Source organism: Miscanthus floridulus, chromosome 3 (assembly GCF_019320115.1).
Source record: "Miscanthus floridulus cultivar M001 chromosome 3, ASM1932011v1, whole genome shotgun sequence".
NCBI classification, from domain to species: Eukaryota; Viridiplantae; Streptophyta; class Magnoliopsida; order Poales; family Poaceae; genus Miscanthus; species Miscanthus floridulus.
The window spans coordinates 132664530-132684784 of NC_089582.1; the positions used below are offsets into that span (position 1 = coordinate 132664530).

The 20255-nt window shown below is 38.1% G+C and overlaps 2 protein-coding genes across 3 annotated transcripts; both read right to left on the minus strand.

The window, feature by feature from the left end:
- Positions 1–1758: 1758 nt before the first annotated feature.
- LOC136542484 (insulin-degrading enzyme-like 1, peroxisomal) lies at positions 1759–14594 on the minus strand. 2 transcript variants are annotated; one of them, XM_066534950.1, is made up of 26 exons: positions 14258–14481; positions 14078–14153; positions 12843–12910; positions 11803–11894; positions 11649–11722; positions 11525–11568; positions 11382–11433; positions 10662–10784; positions 10448–10560; positions 10185–10347; positions 9577–9669; positions 9408–9493; positions 8706–8792; positions 8039–8142; positions 7815–7917; positions 7640–7735; positions 7378–7567; positions 6679–6740; positions 6326–6430; positions 4561–4762; positions 4212–4420; positions 3710–3834; positions 3551–3602; positions 3342–3428; positions 2293–2415; positions 1759–2221 (listed from the first exon to the last, which is right to left on the minus strand). In XM_066534950.1, the coding sequence occupies exons 1-26, from the start codon at positions 14438–14440 to the stop codon at positions 1970–1972; spliced, it is 2964 nt and encodes a 987-aa protein (XP_066391047.1). In that variant the 5' UTR covers positions 14441–14481; the 3' UTR covers positions 1759–1969. The 2 variants fall into 2 exon arrangements, with proteins under 2 accessions (XP_066391047.1, XP_066391048.1); XM_066534951.1 differs by lacking the exons at positions 1759–2221; positions 2293–2415; positions 3342–3428; positions 3551–3602 and having other exon boundaries at positions 3770–3895; positions 14258–14594.
- Positions 14595–17157: 2563 nt separating this feature from the next.
- LOC136544463 (mavicyanin-like) lies at positions 17158–17768 on the minus strand. The gene has a single exon (XM_066536619.1). The coding sequence runs from the start codon at positions 17766–17768 to the stop codon at positions 17412–17414; it is 357 nt and encodes a 118-aa protein (XP_066392716.1). The 3' UTR covers positions 17158–17411.
- Between the last annotated feature and the right edge of the window lie 2487 nt (positions 17769–20255).

The following is a 20255-nucleotide window of genomic DNA, read 5'->3' on the forward strand; positions in this document are numbered from 1 at the left end:
TATATCTTTATCTATATTTAAATAAAGTTGAAGTTAGGTGCGAACCACCGGTTACTGCCATATCTATTTTTTTTTATTTTTATTTTTATTATTATTATTATTATTATTATTATTATTATTATTATTATTATTATTATTATTATTATTATTATTATTATTATTATTATTATTATTATTATTATTATTATTATTATTCATGATAATAGACATGGTAATTTAATTTCATATATTTAGAGGGCTATTTACATATTTCCATTGGGGCAATCTTTTATTAAAAAAAGTGATTTCAGTGGAAATCTGTACCTATGATTAATATAAATCTCTCTATATATTTATTACTGTATGAAATTAAAAGGCACGATTTTCTCGACTGAGATGCGTGCAGGGAGAATGAAAAGGGTACCTAGATGGATTTATTTAAGATGCCTTTTCAAACATAAAAAAAAAAAAAGACATGCCACGCAATGACGAAAAGGATGTGCATATCCATTTTGCTGCTGCTAGTAGCAAGGTATCATATCTACTCATGTAATAAATCATCTAATTAATGAATGAGAATCCGAGGCAAGGATATGCACATCCATTTTGTTATAAATATTGGTAATGGATGAACTCTCAGAGCATTATTAATGAACACTTGTGTCATTCTCTTTCTCTTCGATCTTCTCACCTGACAAAGCAAAGCTCAATTCAGCCATGAAAGGGAAGGCCTTAGCGGCGGCGGCCTTAGTGCTAGCCCTTCTAACCTTGGGTGAGGGAGGATCGACTTCATTCAAACTCCAAAGCATGGAACAAATCAATGGTACGTACGGTCTAGTCACTGGGCTTTAGCTGATGAATATGTATAACTAGGATATATATTAACATCATAACATGATAGTCAAACTCCATTCATATTGATTGGTTCGTTCATTTGATTGCGCAGGTGCTGAGGCCAAGCAAGGTGAATCACCTCCCTTCAAGGTGAATCACCTCCCGTGCTATCCAGGCGAATGTGCCAGATCTTGTAAAAGCAAGGGCTACACCAACGGTTTCTGTCGCGGGGGCGGGGTGATACCAGAATACTGCGTGTGCGTTAATACGAACTTTATGGGTAGAAAAGGAGGTAACGGGGGAGGAGATGTTGGTGATGGTGGAGGCGAAGCCTTGTTTCTATAGGATGAGGCGATGAGTCCATGATAGTTTCGATGACTAGGGCTCTTGAGAGCTGGGTCCATGAATAAAGGCACGGCTGAGAAATTAATTACTTACAACTTGGTATGTGCTTGAGATTTAGTTATTGTGACTCTGATGCATGCCAACTCGATCTTGAGTTGGGGGTAATAACGAAGTGGATTTGTCGCCTTTACTTTTTTTTTTTTTTTTTTGGAATCCTCTAGCTCCAGCTTCTTCTCCTCCACCCACAACCTCATCTCCTCTTAGCCCGGGTCCTTAGATGCGTGCGCAGTCGAAGGCATAGTTGGTACCCGAAACTGGTTACCAGTTACCACTGTTCCTAATTTGGTTAGGAATTCCTTTTAGCTCAGTGGCATGTTCCTAATTTCGTTAGGAACTCTTTTTAGCTCAGTGGCACTGGCATAGCTGGTATTTCGTTAGAAATTAAGGTTTCCATCGAAAAACGTCAAACTTCTGCATTTGTACCCATATACCGTCTCCAATAATCCAAGCTAGGTTAACACAACATTTCCTTTTTTTTCTCTTTTTAGTCTAATATATGTCGTAATGTCGTATCTCAGACCAACCAGGCATGGCTACATATTTGTCTTTACCAGGCAATGTGAAATCTTATAATATCAGAATATTTTAATGAATATAGTGAAAAAAGACCATAGATAAATGCCCTACTATGGTGTCCTCGATGAAATAAACTATGAACGTAGATGCAGGTCAGCCTAGTCCAACAGAAGTGGTTGAACAGAAATATTATTCTTTTTCAGAATTTTACAGAAAGAGATGAGAAAATGTTGAACTATAACTTCATCTGACCAACACCTCCCCTGAATGATCCATATAAAGGCCTCGATCTCCTGAAGCTGTAAATATCAGTTATCTCACACGACTGAGGTGGCGGAGCATTTTGCACTATTGTTTCGTACTCGGCAGAATGGAGACCACCGTACACCTGTATACTAAGAATCTTCTTTTGTGGTGCATTGACCTTGACATGATCATTGAAGAAGTCTATCAACTCTTCCTTCTTGAGCTCCCTCAGTGCAGCAACCTGCCATCATAGAATTATCTTGAGACTTGAGTTCACAAAACAATACACGAAGACAATCAATGAGTACACACCTCTTCTTGTTTTCTATGAAATTTGAGGGTTCCTTCAGAAATCTCTCCCCAGAAGAAAGCTGATTCCTCACGGATGTTTTTGTATTTCTCCAGTTTCATATCAATAAGAGCACTTACATTACTCTGCAGGAGAGGCCATACAATTGTTATAAGGTACATACATAAACCATAAAATGCTGTAAGAGAAGCAAACAGGTTGCGTTGTGACTTTTGTTTGGGGGTTTTGTGATAGAAAGCTGAATCGTCACATGTCCCTAGTTTTGTGACTTTCTGTGTTTTTGTTGGGTTTTCCCCCACTTTTGTATCTCTACTTTGAAGTGTTTTGGGACCGGCTTTTCCCTCATAATAATAATAACACATGCAGGCACTATTTCTGGGAAAAAAAAATCAAACGATTCTCCTAATAAAAGTGCCAGTCTCTCTGTTAACAACTTCTGGTTAGAATTTAGAATGTTCAATCCAATGTTATAATTTCCACTGGAGGCCTGGCCATGGTGCTCCAGATGCTAATGCTCGGAGCCTAAGTGCCAAAAGATCAGAAAACACCAGAAGCAAGCTGCCATAATTCTAATCAAAGAAAATCCATAGCACAGCAAAAGTTGAACCAACAATACGACACAGTAAACGTCTTGGGAATAAGATAAGATACTTCACTACTGCATCCTACCCTTGTTCATTACCAACGCATGGGTGAAGAAAGAGTAATGTATCCTTCAGGATTAATAATAAGTATCGGTGGTTGGAAATGCTACTTGCTTTAACATTCTGGTTGAGAACAACACAACTTGCGATAGCTTTATCTTACTTGTCTGTAAAATAAAAGAATCAGGACCCGGTGCCAGACAGCATAGATTTTTAAACTATGATTTCCAAGCATGTAATTTTTCACTACTAATTAAGAAGTTTATGTATGGGTTAAAGCATTAATATGTTAGCAGATAAACATCCCACAATCACCAGGAAATAGGAACCAACATCATTAAAGATTGAAACAGGATGCTGAGAGCTTGATAAAACAGTAATTACATGGAAAGAGAAGCACGTCTAACCTTGAACTCTGCATCAGACATCTGGTAGAGAGTGCCTTCAAACATCTTCAGAAAATTTTCAACTCTGGCATCCAGATTGGCAGGATCCTATTGAAAATTGTACTGAACTTATTAGAGCTGAAGAGTAATTACACATGTTCACAACAAGCGCTAGAATTGTGAAGAGGAGATTTAAAAATAACAGAAATGGATAAAATTAGTACATTTACCTTCACAATTGACTGGATTATAAATTGCAACCCACGGACACCTGAATCATTCCTGGGTGAACACGCGTACACATTTTATTGCCAAATGCATCACACAAAAAGAAAAGGACAGAAGACAAATTCTCAAATAATCATAAAATAAGAAAGGCTTCCTTGTACCTTTGCCAAAGCAGCGCTATGTAGCCAAGTTGCTCAACTGATCGCAATTGATGAAAAGTTGGCTGCTTGCTAACAAGAGCAAGTAGTTGAAGTAGAACATTTTGCTTGACATTATCCTGATGAGTCTGCACAGATGAGGATATTGCTATAGCATTACATTGTGTGGCAGGTGGCAAATCCTGAGTCCTGGCACAATGGAATTGATACACGCATGCACAAAATTAAAGAACAGGACTGCATGAGCATCGACTACGCCACACAGTTAACATGGTGTAACACTATGACATCCCTTAGGTTAACCACCTAAATTTGCTATATGAATCTACCAATAGCACGTTTTTAGAATTAATTGTTATTACTTGAGGTACTTTTCACTGAAAACAATCGTTCATATTCAATAGATGAATCTGCCAATATCACGTTTTTAGAATCAATTGGTATTACTTGGAGGTACTTTTCACTGAAAACAATCATTTGAGAAGAACAAGTATAGAAAGCATGCCTGAATATAATGCAGAAGAGCAGAATTTTCATCTTGGTCATTTGAGCACATTGCTGGATAATAGTATCTCAAACCCTTTTCAAGCTTTACAATCCTCTTGGCAAGATGCTGTGATGGGGATAGTGGCTTGCAAGCACTAATGGGTGCATTGAATAAGACATCTTCAACATGGTGAATGATATTTTTTGCTTCATTGGGTTCAATATTACCTGAAATTGGTATATGCAATCAAGAAGGATAACAATGCAGGGCATCCTCAAGTCAAGACAGAAAAATATGAATCAGGGTATTGAATCAAATTCTTTTGAGGACATATCAAATATTCAAGTCAACTATTAAATAGATAAACCTGCAAAATAACACTCAATGAAGGTCTTTGACAGCAACCGAGGCAAAAAAAATTCTAGATCACTAGCTTCGAGGTGGGAAAGTGCAGAAAATTCCTCATCCCATGGCCACGCTTGGTCCTCCAGTATCAGCGAACAATAATACAAGACTTGCTGGTATGGCTGCCGAAATTTTAAATTCTCATACTCCTTTGTCATAGCTTCCTGATGACAAAAAAGAAGACGCCTTTAGTTCATACAAAGTGCATAGAAAGACAGTCTCAGCTTGCAATTGCATCACCTGGAAACAAGTACAGTAGGTTGAGAGCAATAATAAGGAAGGCATGACCAGAAACACTTTTTGATATTCTAGAACGCCTAGGGTAAAAGATACTATCAACTCAATTATTATTAGATAATAAAAGTAACAATTGAAATAACAAGCAACAAATGTATGCCGTGTTGATTGCCCATAGATATTCATATAATTTTCTTTACATAGAAATATACTACTACAACAACAACAACATAGCCTTTCAGTCCCTAAGCAAGCTGGGGTAGGCTAGAGTTGAAACACACCAAGAGCCCCTAGTCAAACCACTGGACTACGAAGGTTTTTTTGTTGAGAAACATACTACAACAGGGTGACAAAAAAAACTTAGGACACATTATTGCACATGTACTCAGTCCCAGCCACAAATTACCTTTTGCATTAAAAAAACAAGAAGATAGAATATTTGATCCTTGCACTGTGTTAATGTTAAAATGAGACGTTGAGAAGGCTCTTTGTTCTGTAAGAGACAGACGGGGGAACAAAAATTCTGAGGGTTAAAATTGGAGTTTCCAAATTGGATATTTGAATGTGAACCAAGTCCCAACTCTTAAGGTTCTTGCGGTGTCCAATTGTGTGGACGAGGTTCGTGAAACACCTCTTAGCCGCCGAACCACCAAGTGTTGGTCGACACAACGGGGACGTAACGTGTTGGCAAGCACGTGAACCTCAGGAGAAAATTGGTTGTCTCTTGCCCTTTGGTATTCTCCCGGTGATTCATTTAGTATTCATCTTGTGATTGGTTCACTCCTCTACACGGCGGTATAATCACCCTACTCACTCATTTATAATCTTGCAAACTAGTTGTGGCAAGCTCTTTAGTGTATCTAGAATTGAGAGCTTGCTTTGTAGTTTAAGTTCATCTAGTGGAGCTCTTTAGTGTAGCAAGTGTGAGAGCTCTTAGTGAGTAGTGACATAGCAAATTATGTTTAGTAATCATAGCAACTAGAATTGTTGATAGGTGGCTTGCAAGCCCTTGTAGAGCTAGAGCAAGTTTGCATTTCGCTATTTATTATACTAATCAAGTTGCTCTAGTTGGCTTGTAGATTTTTAAATAGGCTATTCACCCCCCCTCTAGCCATATTAGGACCTTACAAGTGGTATCAGGAGCCGTGGTCACCGTTTGATTGAAGGCTTAACAACCTCGGTGTCAAATTATGGCTCAAGTTGTGTTCAACCATGTGGGGGCAAACCACCGTTCTTTGATGGCACAAGCTATGATTATTGAAAAGAAAGATGAGGATGTATCTTGGCTCAATCAATGATCAAGTCTCTTTGTTCTGTAAGAGACAGACGGGGGAACAAAAATTCTGAGGGTTAAAATTGGAGTTTCCAAATTGGATATTTGAATGTGAACCAAGTCCCAACTCTTAAGGACTCCTAGAAGTTCTGGGCATACAACTCACAAAATAACAACAAAACAACATGCAAATTTGCAGGGAACTATTGTTTATTACCTTTATCACAGAAAAACGGTCAACCTTAACTTTAAATTCTGCAATCTTGCCAATAACAGTCTCCAGAAGGGTTCTCATTTTGTCATTGAAGCCAACCATAGTTACCTACAAGATAGTACAGTGTACAGACATCGAATGGTGAAGGAAAAGCATTAAGTTTTCAAAAAGAACACAACACAAGAAATTCATTTTGTATCAATGTGAGCATGCATGTTGTACATTAGGGCCAATGCTCAAGTAAAATCCAGAAGTATTATATCAGTCCAAGTACTATATTTTTACAGTAGTCAAAAAATAAAAATAACCAAATTATAGGACTATTATATGTGTGTGAGTTACTTGAAAAAACCAACCTGAAAACCAGTGTCATTTGGATTAACAGCATAATAGAGGCCAGCAACTTGAGCGTCATAAGCTGAAAGCAAAAACAAAATTGGTGTATCATTACAGAAGCTAGAGTGGAAGGAAGTCTGGAACAAGTTAACTTCAAAAAACAGTAACAACCTTCCACGATACAATCCCTGACTCATGACAAAACATGTATCTCAGAAAGTTAAGGGCAAGGAATAAAATTTGTGAAACTCATTTCACGGGCATCCCATATTGGCATTTTATGCGATTTTTTTATTTCTTTAACTGATTGTATTAACTGATATACAGGCATATGAATTATTGCTAACACATTCCAATAAGAATTTTTTTTCCACAGTTCCCATTTCTAGTATCTAATACATGATGTATCCAATATAATATAAAAAGGGCGTACCCAGTGCAGAGAGCTCCCGCTCTGTGCGGGGTCTGGGGAAGGGTGTTAGTGGCAAGCCTTACCCTCGCCTGTGCAATGCGAGGAGACCTGCGACTCGAACCCGGGACCTTCTGGTCACAGGCGATAAGACTCTACCGCTTGCACCAGGCCCGCCCTTCGTATCCAATATAATATACCCATGATAAATTATATGAGAAACAAGTGAAAGAATGCACTAAAAAAAAATTGATCAGCTTTTGTTGGAACTTGGAAGAACCATAAAAACAGACATCTGAGTCTGACATACCGTAATCATTCAGATAGTCCATAAGCAACCTCGTGAATACATCAGTAAGAACTGCTGACTCGGGTGAGCTTTGGGACAGTGGACAATGAAAATCCATCTTGATATAAGCCTTGGGTGTGAAAAACATTGTATCGGGCTTGTACCAGAGTCTTGAAAATGGTGTCTTCCTCAGCATGGCAGGAAAACTTACCTGGATGTAACAGAGAGATAGAGCATAAGCAAACCAGATAAAGTTAAGCAGGCAAGCCATTCAAAATATTACCATTTCCTCCACACTTTTCAATGAAAGATCTCTTGGAATGAAGATGTTTTGTTTTGGCAGGTGTAGATCTTCCTCAGGGGCTTTCTCTACCCATTTCTGCAAAATAATTACAGGATATAAGACACAGGTACTTTTCTAGCTTCAATACAGAAAGTAATAATGTCCAAAAATGTACCTGTATGATTGATGGAGGGACAGCTTCGACAGAATATGATGTACCATACCATGGCTCTGTTAAGCTTGTTTGCCCTTCAAAGTTTTTCGATTCCCAGAATATTCTGGTAGGAAATACGGAGAGCAAAGAGAGATTTAAACAGAGGGAACAAACAAAATGAAAGGCAAAGAAAATAAATTTCTCCATTTGTAATTTGTATGCTCATGTAGTGCCCTGAGAATGACCTTATAGTTTCAGGAGTTAATTCATTTAAAATATTCTGAATAGCATCTGGTGAAAACTTTGATGGCACAGATGAAGCAATCAACCAATCTTCTGGTGGAAAAATCTGTTGTAATGACAAAAAGGATCCATTAATGGGTGGCATAGTTTACCATTATTATAAAAAAGAAAATAAGCATTTGGGATAGCTTACTATATAAAATAGCTTATACTAAATCTAGGGAACTACCATATCCCAATATTATATATAAAACCACATTGTACAACATTTGTATAATTTTGTGTGAATTTTCCTACATATAGATCAATATTCAGCACACACAGATTGCTATGTGCCTAGACATATGATTACCACAACCATGGAAATTACAAAATGAATAGTTCTGTGGAAATCAAATGTACGATGTTTCTACATATTATTTTGGTTCTTCAATGGCATGCAAATTAAAGAAAATGCTGATACAATGCTTTTCTTTCATTCAATCAATAAGCTTTACTCATTGTATAGAGAGTTATTCACTAAGACTTGCCAAAGTCAAGATATGATTTAAATATATGTGAACTGCACTACAGTGCATCAGATGTTACCACAGGCATGTGCAAATAAATCCAGTATACAAAAGGGCAACAGTTGTGAAGATAAATTTAAGATAAGCATAACTGAAGCACCTGCATGTTTGAAGAAATATTTACAACATAATTGATAGGAGGGCTCTTGTCTCGATAGTGGAATCCTGTCTCACAGATAGCTTGAAGCTTCAAAGTCCAACAAAAATGTATTAGTACACAAAAAAGTACATGAAAAAATCTGAAGCAAAGGAGAGAGAGAGAGATCAACATTTTTACATTGTTGAACAATGCATTTGTATGACTTGATCATTTTATTTCGCAAATCAGAGAAGCCTATTTTAGTTATGCAAGTGTTGATGATACAAACAAAAATGACTTTTTCAACTTTCAAGCCAAGACCCATGTTTAATTGGGTGACAAAGGAACATGCATTACATTGCAAGTATACCCCAAAATCAGAACTGTCCTGTAGGTTCGATTAACTGAAGTAGAATATATCAGACAACTACGAAATAAGAACAAGGGTTGAACAAATCATAACATGGTACTATATCTCATGAAAAAATATTTTCAATGCAGACGTTTGTTCATATTATAGTGTTAGGCTGGTATTACTGATAAAGGGTAAGTGGCCTGATCGACTAAATTCTGAAATATACTAATATATTCATGGAAACTGAAAGAATCTCTGACATGCATGCACAAAGCTTCAACTCATGACTCATAAAAATGATTCAAATTTGGTAATGTACAATATTATTCATTTTTTATAATAAAAACATGTGTTCCAGACTAAATTACCTCATCAAATATCCACTTAGGAGTTTCAGAGGTCTGCAGCAACTTTATATATCTGAACAATAGTCCAACAGTATCCTCCATGTGTTCTATCACCAGTAATCAGATTTGTGATTATCACTTACATTTCAAAAGTTGATATCAAAATGGCCCTTCAGAAATTATAACTCACCCTGGCCTACATCTGTGAGCTGAATAGTAACGGAGAAGAAAGAAAAATCATGACTCCAATCCCCTTCACCAGCTTTCAAACTCATAGCCCATCCTGAATATTCAACAGAATTAGAATTTAACCATGATGACCAAATCAAGAGGATAAAAAACAGAGTGTATGTAGTTCACATGACACAATTGATCATGACATCTTGCAAGAATTAAATGTTGCAACTAGCCTATGAAATGGTGAAATGAAAGTGTGCACTGAGAGAGACTGTTTCATTCACAGTTACCAATACCGTCATGTTTTGGAAATAGTGAGATGAAATCTCCCACTGAGACTGGCCTAACAGGAATGAAGCAGACAAAAACATAACCACACTTATTCATCCATGCATACTGCAGATAAATGTAACATAAAATAACAATAAAGAAACAAAATTAGGGCTCTGGGAATGACATGAACATGATATATAGACTCACTACTCGGACATAAGAGATTTAGAACAAACACACACAGAGGTAACCCAACTCAAAAGCCCAAGCAAACACATGTCTTTTCCCTCTTCTGGCATGAAGTAAAGGTTCCTAAACTGCAACAAAGGCCACAGAAGGATAACTTACCCAACTTCTTAAGTATGTAAAAAAGAGATCCTTCTCCTTCATGACCAATCAGATGGCTAATGTACCTGCAAGGGTCTTCTTTGTAACGCCGGATATTGGGAGTGATTGGAAATAGGATTCTCAAAGTGTGCCCTTGTTTAATGGGAACTGCTTTGACAAGAATCTGCAAGGGAACAACTCGCATAAACAAGTGTACGAGCATCTGTAACTGCAAGTCTCACTTGTCAACTCATATCCTGTAATGTAAATACTAAATAGTAAACCTGGAGATGTTCACGTGTACATGGATGCCCAGGAAATGAAAATGGCTTCCTCCCAACATCTCTAATATCGCAGAACTTATTTTCAACAAGGTTCTGCAAGCTATCGAGATTCTCTGCATATACAAAAGATATGAGAATTGAGAAGGAAAATAACCAAAAAAGATTTTAGCTGCAGATAACTTGTAAGGAAATGCAGAAAAGTTTGATGGAAAACCTTTTCCATACACGACAAGTTGCATCAAGTTGGCTGAGTAGTGTGAATCATAAAATTTAATAAGCTCAAGCCTTGTGTCCAATCCTTTCTCCTTTGCTTTAACTTCAAGAGTATACCAATTTCCTAATCAATAAGAATTCTGAAATCAGTTGAGGAATTGTCCAATATTTCAAGCAAGCAGTGAGAATCAGTTCTAAGGAATTGTCCAGTATTTGAAGCAAGCAGTGAAAATCAGTTCTAAGGAATTGTCCAATATTCAAGCAAGCAGTGAAGCATATATCATAAAAAACTCTTTATTACACTGAAACTTCATTTATTGTTGAAGCAAAGAGAAGACATCTAAGATGGCTGTAGGAGGTTCGTACCACACGACTGAGTCATTGACCAAGTCATCATTCACACAGTCAAGTATTCATTTAGTTATTCTCAAAATGTTAAGGTCTTTATATTATGAACTCCATTGATTTTAATATTAACAGTAAGAAACTCATATCTACTGGGAGCTTTTGTGCTGTTACAAGATTCTATCACAAACAAAAACTGAAATAAAAGATTTTTGGGAACCAGTATGAATGCCAAAATGAATAGATATCATGTTACTCAAGGAATGAAAGACATATAAAATTAAGTAGAAGGTGAGCAGTGTATTCTCAATGTCATTAATAGTATGTAATGTAAGAACAGAAAGGGAAGGGGAAAAAACATTGTTCAGATAACAACCAGTGCTGAACTTATGATAAGGATGATTCTCTACACAAAGATGCTTCTGAAGCTGAAAACAAGAAAGGACAGGTATGAATAAAATCAGATCTCTGTAACTAAGCTGTCTGCATATTTAACGTGAGCTTGGAAAATGCAAGTACCTGACTCATTCGCCAAGGATCTGACAAAAGGTTTTTCTGATTTTCTAAAAGTGGAAAACGGAAGTTAGAATTTAAAATGTGATTCCAGCAACAGCAACAGAAAAGAGAAAAAGATATCACATACCAGAGTCAACAGCTTTTATTTCCCTAAGTGTAGCATCTGGGGACATCAATGGCTTGATAAAAAATTGTGCAAACCTAAGATTAGATGGCACAAGCATAAGTGAAATTCCGCACAAGGAAAATAAGGTAAAAATAAAGAAAGCAATAGGAGGTACCTATCAAAAGCATCATGCAGGCTATCACTGTTCACATCAAAATAGAAGTTTGTGTGTTCAGACGATGTGAAAGCATTGGTTGAACCACCATGCTACAAGAAAACACCCATTATCCAAGTACTTATACCATAAGCAACACATACCGACATAAATTTAGTGTAGATAAAATGCACAGGTGGTCCTAAACTTGTCCTAGGGTACCATCAGGTCCCCGAACTCTAAAAATGCATTTTTCAAGTCCCCAATCTTGTCCTAGGGTGTCATCCAGGTCCAAACTGTCAAAATAACATTTTCAGGTCCGAAACTTGTCACGCCGTGTCATCCAGGTCCAAATGAGGGTGGTCCCACATGTCAGACTCTGGCGCCCATCTCCATGCTCACCCATCTTTGGTGAAATTGTGAGCTAGCGAAACCTTGATCAAAATTTGGCACATTTGGGCACAAACCAAAGATGACCGATCTGTGATATAGTGCTTTTTATTTTGCAAATTTGGTAATGTCGATAGGTTGTTAGTTCAGGATTTAGGATATATCGAGCGAAAATGTTCCTTGGGCTATAACCAGCTTTCAATTTTCAATTGTTTGTTTTTCCAATTTTGTCTTTTGTGGGAACAGAAAAGTTCGAGTAGTTTTACTGAACTCGTTATTTGAGTTAGAGAAAGCTGATTTTCTCTACAGTTGTATTATTCTATCCTGACCAAATAATGTCTAAGGATTTCAGGTCCAAAAACAAGTAAAACCAAAAACACTACAATTAAATGTTTTATGATGGTTTAACTATTCTAGTATTAAGCTGCTCCTTGTCGTGTTCTAAAACAGTTCCACTGTGCCAACAAAACTTCTAAGAAAGAAGTCAGTCACTACTGACGACTTGAGGAACTGCATCCAGGAACTAAAGGAGAAAGTAAGATTTCATTGTCAATGCCAGCTAAATCCAATAACAAATTACAATAAAACAATTACGGCCATTTACAGGGATCTATTTGTAAGTAATATAAATAAGACAAAGACAATTTTCAACCTGGCAAAATAAAGCATACCTCTGCAATGTACTTTGAGTAACTGTCTTCTTCTGGATATTTTTCACTAGCATAGAAAAGCATATGCTCTGTAAAATTGGAAACAATCACAAGGATAGGGTTTAAAAAAGAACAACCCACATAGTATTCAATTTCCATCAAGATGTTAGTAAAACTGCAACTAAAGCAATATAAAATCAGAACACTAAGTGTCTATATATGTAAAAATACAAATTACATATATTGTTTATATATTATTGATCAAGTCCATAAATATTTAATTATCACCTTAAAGGATCCCGGCAATTAAGTAAAGCATCAAACCAAGCGAAAAATACATAGATAAAATTCAGGAAACTTTATAGAATATCAGACAACTTGTAGAGTTCATCAGCTAATTCAACTGAACTTTCAACTAGTATATGTCATCCATAAATGGGAGCATACTATCAAAACGACAACATGTAACAGTATTCTCCAAGTATGAATCACATTATTTATGCTTATTTTGTTGTCATGCATGTATGGATTCAGATGAGTAAGTTGTCCTGATGCTTTTTCACCACTAAGCCTTGAGATACTTGCAGATTTACTGGGTAAACACTTAGTTTCTCCAAACTAGGTGACTCTATCATTTTTCAGGATTACTGATCGTGGGGTGTCCCAGTCCACATATCATCAAGCAATCGATACCTTTTGTAAATTTCACATTAGCGACAAATGCCAAGAAAGTTCTTCTCAGCACGACATGTCTGTTCCACTCATCAAATTCAACGATATTTTGACTGCTGATAAAAGTTCTTTTTGAGACGTTTTTTCGCAGATACCAGTACAGACTTGGATGCTCAAGTGGAATCTAGCAGGTATCAGAAGAAAAGAAAAAAAAAACATGTTCGGCTCATCCTCCCTTTTCATGTTTGCTTGCACCTAATGTCTATAATATAACCCTATTTATTTCCATGTATGATCACAGGAATACATAAGTAACATCTGTTTCACAACCAAATACAAATTGAAATGCACTGTAACAAGCATTGGGACATGAGTTGTGATAAACGACAGTACATTGAGAGCACAGCAAATAAAAATAGTAACGTTCACGTATTTCTCACTTCCGAGCTATTCACAACCAATCAGGGAAAAGCTACGGACAAAAATCAGGATCAAACTGAAGCTAAACAACTCCAGTAGTCCAGTTGAAGTACAGTAAGCTGAGTTCAGAACTTCAGATCAGCAAGACGAAACAGAGCACTGACCAAGGAAGTGCGCCAGCCCCTCTAGCCCATCGGGATCGCAGAAGTACCCCACCGAAACATTCATTGACGCCGCCGCCTGCAAAACAAAGCACAATTCACAACCTCGAAATCTCGCACCAAAATCCAAAACCCACCGCCAAACCCCGTTCGGTCCATCCTAGCCCGATCGAAGTAGCAGACCTTATCGGTGTCGGGGTCGCTGATGAGCAGGCACTCGAGCGAGTTGGGGAGCACGACGCGGCGGTACCCACGCTTGTCGTTGCGGGGCCTGATGATCTCGACGTCCCCGGTCGCGGCCAGCGGAGGGGCGGCGCCGTTGGCCGGGTCGCCGGGGGCGTCAGTCTCGCGGGGCCTCGAATCCATCGCGGCGGCGTCGCAGCCGCCGGGTTCGCCGATGAGACTTCGCGACCGCGACGCTTGGAGCGGAAGTTGGCAACGAAGCGGGGCGGAGCAGTCGAGCTGAGCTAGTTTGGTTTGGCTTTGCTCGCCGCTGTTGGATTTGGAGGGGAGGGGTGGGGGCTGACGGCGACCTGCGGCGCGGGTCAGTCCAGTCAGATATCAGATAGTCAGATTGGCTGGCTTTCCGACGCTTCACGGCACACGGCTTCTGGAGTAGGAATGGACTGGGCCGGGCCGGTTGGATGAGCCAATCTGAAGGCGGCACGGCACGGTCCACGTGCTGCAGCCGCTCCGTGACTGATCGCGGAAAATACGGGGAACCTAGAAACGAATTCAAAAAATACATTTTAATCGTTTAACAAATTAAAATTTAGTACATTCATAGTATGTGCAAATATATATACATGTGTAAGCGCGTGTTTAGTTCCCCTCCCAAATTCCAAAAAAGTGCTACAGTAGCAATCACATCGAATCTTGCGATATATGTATGGAGCATTAAATGTAGACGAAAAAAAAACTATTTGCACAGTTTAGTTGGAAATTGCGAGACGAACGTTTTAAGTCTAATTAGTCCATAATTGAACACTATTTGTCAAATAAAAACGAAATGTGCTACCGTAGCTAAATTTCTAACTTTCATCCGACTAAACACGCGCTAAAATTCAGGATACAAACTCAGAACTATAAAATTCAAGAAAAATGATAAATTTGAGGTATATGTGCACTGTAAGACAAAAACGTCTTTCTAGTACACATACACATGTTAGGGCATGTTTGATTACTTTGCTGGGCACTGTTTGGCCTTGCCAATGATGCTGGGTGAGTTCGGACGTTTGGTTCTTTGCTCCGAATCCTGGGAGCTTGTGATGCTCGTGCGAAAGAGCGGAATTGGCCTGCTTGGCTGGGCGAACGTGTTATCTATTGATTTTCTAGTTTGAGTATTTTGTCTCTAGTGGACATGCATTTAAATTTATTTATTTTTGTATGATTTTTTTTTTGGTTTAAGGGGGTGTTTGGATCCGGTGACTTAAAATTTAGGAGGTATGTCGGGAGGATGTTGTATGGAGTATTCGGATACTAATAAAAAACAAATTACATAATCCGTCAGTACTCCATGAGACGAATTTTTTAAGCCTAATTAATCCGTCATTAACACATGTTTACTGTAGCAACCCTTATCAAATCATGGACTAATTAGGCTTAAAAGATTCGTCTCGTAAATTAGTCGCAAACTATGCAATTAGTTTCGTAATTAGTCTATATTTAATACTCCATACATGTGTCTAAATATTCGACTGGGACAGCGACTAAAATTTAGGAGGGGCAACCAAACACCGTATAAGTTTGCATCCTAACTTTTGCATGTGAGTACATAGTAGGGGGCGTTCGGTGTGTGTGGGGGGAGAAAAAGTTGCAGCCGCAGCCGCTGCTGCAACGGCATCTTCTCTCCTCACATGTTATTGTAGCTTCAGCCGAACATCCCAGTATTTATATGCACTATGAATATGCAAAATTTTAGATTTTTTAAACAACCAAAATAACTTTTTAAAATTGGTTTCCAATATTCACCCAGCATGTAACTTGCCCCGTATGTTTTGCCTAGTTCGTGAAGGTTCGCTTGATTCTAAACCAAAAACAGCAAATAAAAAACTCCCAGATTTTTCTTTCGAAAACAAAAGGAAAAATATAAATTTATATTCACAACTTTTATACACACCATGTTACGGAATGACTTACTATAATATTTTCTCATCATACTTTTTTAGTATATCTTTTTATATAATTTTGTAGATAACCTTTCATGACAACTATTATAGAACATTTGTAGCCAATTTTTGTTCATAACTATCAGTGAGCAACACTTTTTCATATACACTTTTCACCGTAATAACCATTAAAATATTCCACAAATTTTATTAGATCGATATTTGTATTGTCATAGTTCACCAAAACTGACGATAAGATTAGATGCACCTTCACTTTTCTTCACGCACTAACCCATCCTAGCGTGTCTTGGCGTCAATTTTGTCCTTTTCCATTTTTTGACAACACCAATCTTGCGTGTTGGCTGTCCTCCACCACACTAGCTAGTATTCTCTATCCAGAAAGGATGTAACTATAGAATTTGTGTAAGTCAAACTAGCTTAGATTTGATCAAGTTTACAGTGAATATGTTTACTACATAAAAATATATTTCATAATTAATTTAATGATACTTATTTTATATCATAAATGTTAGTATTATTTGTATAATTTTGATCAAAATTCAAACCATATGACTTCTCGAAAAATGACAACCGTATTTTTTTAGAATTTACATAATTCTTTTGAGAATTCTTTGATCCAAACAAGCCCTAAGCTCTCAATGGGTCCGAAAATCCTGGCCTCCCAACCTGTTATCTGCCTTGGCGAATGCCTCCTAGAAGAAAAATGAACTAGAAGGAGATAGAAAAGGCATGATTTTTTTTACTTTATATCGTCTCTAGCTGCCTACATTACACCTACAAGGTCAGCTTCAAAGTCAGCGTAAAGCGGTGGCCCATTGCTGTGCTTGTATCGTGTCGACCACCAAGCGCTCTTTCTTTTGGCTTGACTTTATCCTGGACTGGTTGTCGGGGTTAGCAACCGTTGATTGTACTCCTGTTATTGATTAATGGAAGCTTTGTTTTGCCTTAAAAAAAAGTCAGCGTAAAGCACAACGAATTTCAGACGAATATAAACAGCCCAGACATGAGAAAATTGACAACCGGCAGAAATCCCCATGGCATACCAGAATCCACATAATCAGAGCAGTGCATGAAACCAGGCGGCACAAAAAAAAAGTAAAACAAGCACAGATCCAGGTGCTAAATGCTCATACAGCCACAGACACAGTACAGTCCCTCACAATTCACAAAGGCGTCATCCCCTAGCCGAGAGACACTACACGACCTGATCATGCCAGCACGGCCGCGGCCACGGAGATGGCGGAGAGGGCCTTCGGCACGGCGTTGTGGTGCGGCGACGGCGCGGCCGTGGCACTGCCGGAGGGGGTCGGGGACGGTGCGGCGGAGGGGGACTCGGAAGGGGCAGCAGAGGAGGAGGCCACGCGGATGTCCACCTTCTGGCCGGCGGCGCAGTGGCCCGTGAAGCCGCAGAGGAAGTAGTGGTGGCCCGTGGTGTTGAGGATGACAGAGTCGTTGCCTGTCGACCAGGTGTCCATCGGCTTGCTGGCGTCGCAGTTCTTGTAGTCCGCCTTGCTCTCTGCCAGCACGTTGTGGAACTGCTTGTTGTACGTGAACACTGCAAACATGCGTCAACAAGATCACAAGTCGTCAGACATGAATCAATCAATAGTCACTAGTTTCTTTCTTTTTTTATTAACTAATCAGCAGGAGCAGTGCTATATAGGAGTATAATAAAATTAAGGAGGAGAATGCCAGTTGTACAAAAGGTTGTTACTTGGACAAAACTAAAACAAACACAAACACAAGCACTAAAGTGACGTGGATGATTCTATCCATGTTCCATGGATCCCCACACATAGCCAATAGCTTCAACAACTGACGAACAAAACCAGGTAGTAAACACTGATCAGTAAGATGTCCCACATGGTCAATAAGTCTGCCAGCTGAAGCCTGAAGAGGCTAGTGCCATGTTTGAAACAGAAATGAATCTGACACCAGCATGCAGCATGATGGCATCATGAATTTGACGAAGTTACTAAATTGCTGAGCTTAGATGACCAATTTCATCTATGCACCTCATCATGCTAATGTCCTATTGTATTGTAAACATAAGAAACGTCAACATCCTCAAGGACAAACTTTTTGGTTGCTGGGGATTAAAGCATAATGAATTATTTATGAAGCATAGCTCACTATCAGCACTGAATCCTACCAACCCACTCAATAGGCGGTACCGATCGCCTTTGGTGAAAGTGTTACGATTCCACACTATCTAGTTATATCTGCGTTATTCACGAAAATTCCACACAGCAATCCGTGCCAACAAACCAGAATTTTTATCTCCACTCAACAGCTACTTTACTAATTGCATAGATATGGTGGACAGAAGATTCACCTTGGTCTAAGAAAGGCAGAATTCAGTGCAGCCATGGAATAAAGAGGTAAAAAACGAGCAATTTTGACTTGAGTGGCATGCATCTCTAGACTCTAGTGGACGAAATGATAAGAGAAGTGATCATCATGGCAACTTTACAGCTTCATGGGCCTACCCCAATCTAGCATCCACATACCACATTGCAAGCATGACACTGGAGCTGTGCTCCACATTGGCAATCATAGAAACCTTTTCTGGATGGGGTTATCCTCGTTTGAAGACCTCTACATTACTATAGCTATAAAGATGCTATGCACGCCCTCATCTTTTGGACCCAATGAGAGGGCCGGCAAGAGCTAACAACAACCAGCCAACAGATCGAATCAACAAGCCTCTATTGGGGCAGCAAGTAGACGAGCACATATTGCAACCATATGTTTCATGTGTTTCAACACAGTCGATTTGTTTTTTAACCACCATGTCAGAATTATAGGGTTAACTGCTCATAAGATCCGTCCCTAGGCTCCCGAGTAACTAACAACCGACTGTGAAAATATATTTCTATAGTTGATTCCTAATTATAAATTCACCGTACAATAAATAGAGAAAATTACCCCGTTGGTCAAATAAAATCCAACCTGTAATAGAATTATCACATAATAAGGTTCTAGGAAACAATTGATTTTTATATGAAATTTCTCGATCGTTTAGTTGGTTCTAGAAGATCATTATTAGTAATAGCCACTACTACAGATGACTTATAGAGGCTTGCATTTTTGACACGGGCCACTCAATTCCCAACCGCCTCTATAAAGACTTCCACCGAATCCCACTAACCAAGCCACATATAGAAATACATTTTTTAAGAAGGTTCATATTTCTTTCATCCGAACTTGTAGATCAACTTTAAAAATTCATAATGTCTTCATACAATATATATTTCCATGATATCTATCTATATACAACTTCACAATTGACAATTTTTTTATTTGAAGTCTCTATTTGTATCTGTATCTGTATCTATATCTATATTACATATGTCTATATATCTATATCTTTATCTATATTTAAATAAAGTTGAAGTTAGGTGTGAACCACCGGTTACTGCCATATCTATTTTATTATTATTATTATTATTATTATTATTATTATTATTATTATTATTATTATTATTATTATTATTATTATTATTATTATTATTATTCATGATAATAGACATGGTAATTTAATTTCATATATTTAGAGGGCTATTTACATATTTCCGTTGGGGTAATCTTTTATAAAAAAAAGTGATTTCAGTGGAAATCTGTACCTATGATTAATGTAAATCTCTCTATATAATTATTACTGTATGAAATTAAAAGGCACGATTTTCTCAACTGAGATGCGTGCAGGGAGAATGAAAAGGGTACCTAGATGGATTTATTTAAGATGTCTTTTCAAACATAAAAAAAAAGACATGCCACGCAATGACGAAAAGGATGTGCATATCCATTTTGCTGCTGCTAGTAGCAAGGTATCATATCTACTCATGTAATAAATCATCTAATTAATGAATGAGAATCCGAGGCAAGGATATGCACATCCATTTTGTTACAAAAAGTGGTAATGGATGAACTCTCAGAGCATTATTAATGAACATTTGTGTCATTCTCTTTCTCTTCGGTCTTCTCACCTGACAAAGCAAAGCTCAATTCAGCCATGAAAGGGAAGGCCTTAGCGGCGGCGGCCTTAGCGC

What these genes read in the sequence shown, in the direction of transcription:
- LOC136542484 (XM_066534950.1), bottom strand. Translation starts at nt 14,440, where the DNA reads ATGGATTCGAGGCCCCGCGAGACTGACGCCCCCGGCGACCCGGCCAAC. An exon ending in GGGGCTGGCGCACTTCCTTG is followed by an intron (nt 12,911 to 14,077) that starts GTCAGTGCTCTG and finishes CCAATTTTACAG; the next exon opens with AGCATATGCTTTTCTATGCT. An exon ending in GCTCACAGATGTAGGCCAGG is followed by an intron (nt 9,494 to 9,576) that starts GTGAGTTATAAT and finishes TACTGGTGATAG; the next exon opens with AACACATGGAGGATACTGTT.
- LOC136544463 (XM_066536619.1), bottom strand. Translation starts at nt 17,768, where the DNA reads ATGTTTGCAGTGTTCACGTACAACAAGCAGTTCCACAACGTGCTGGCA.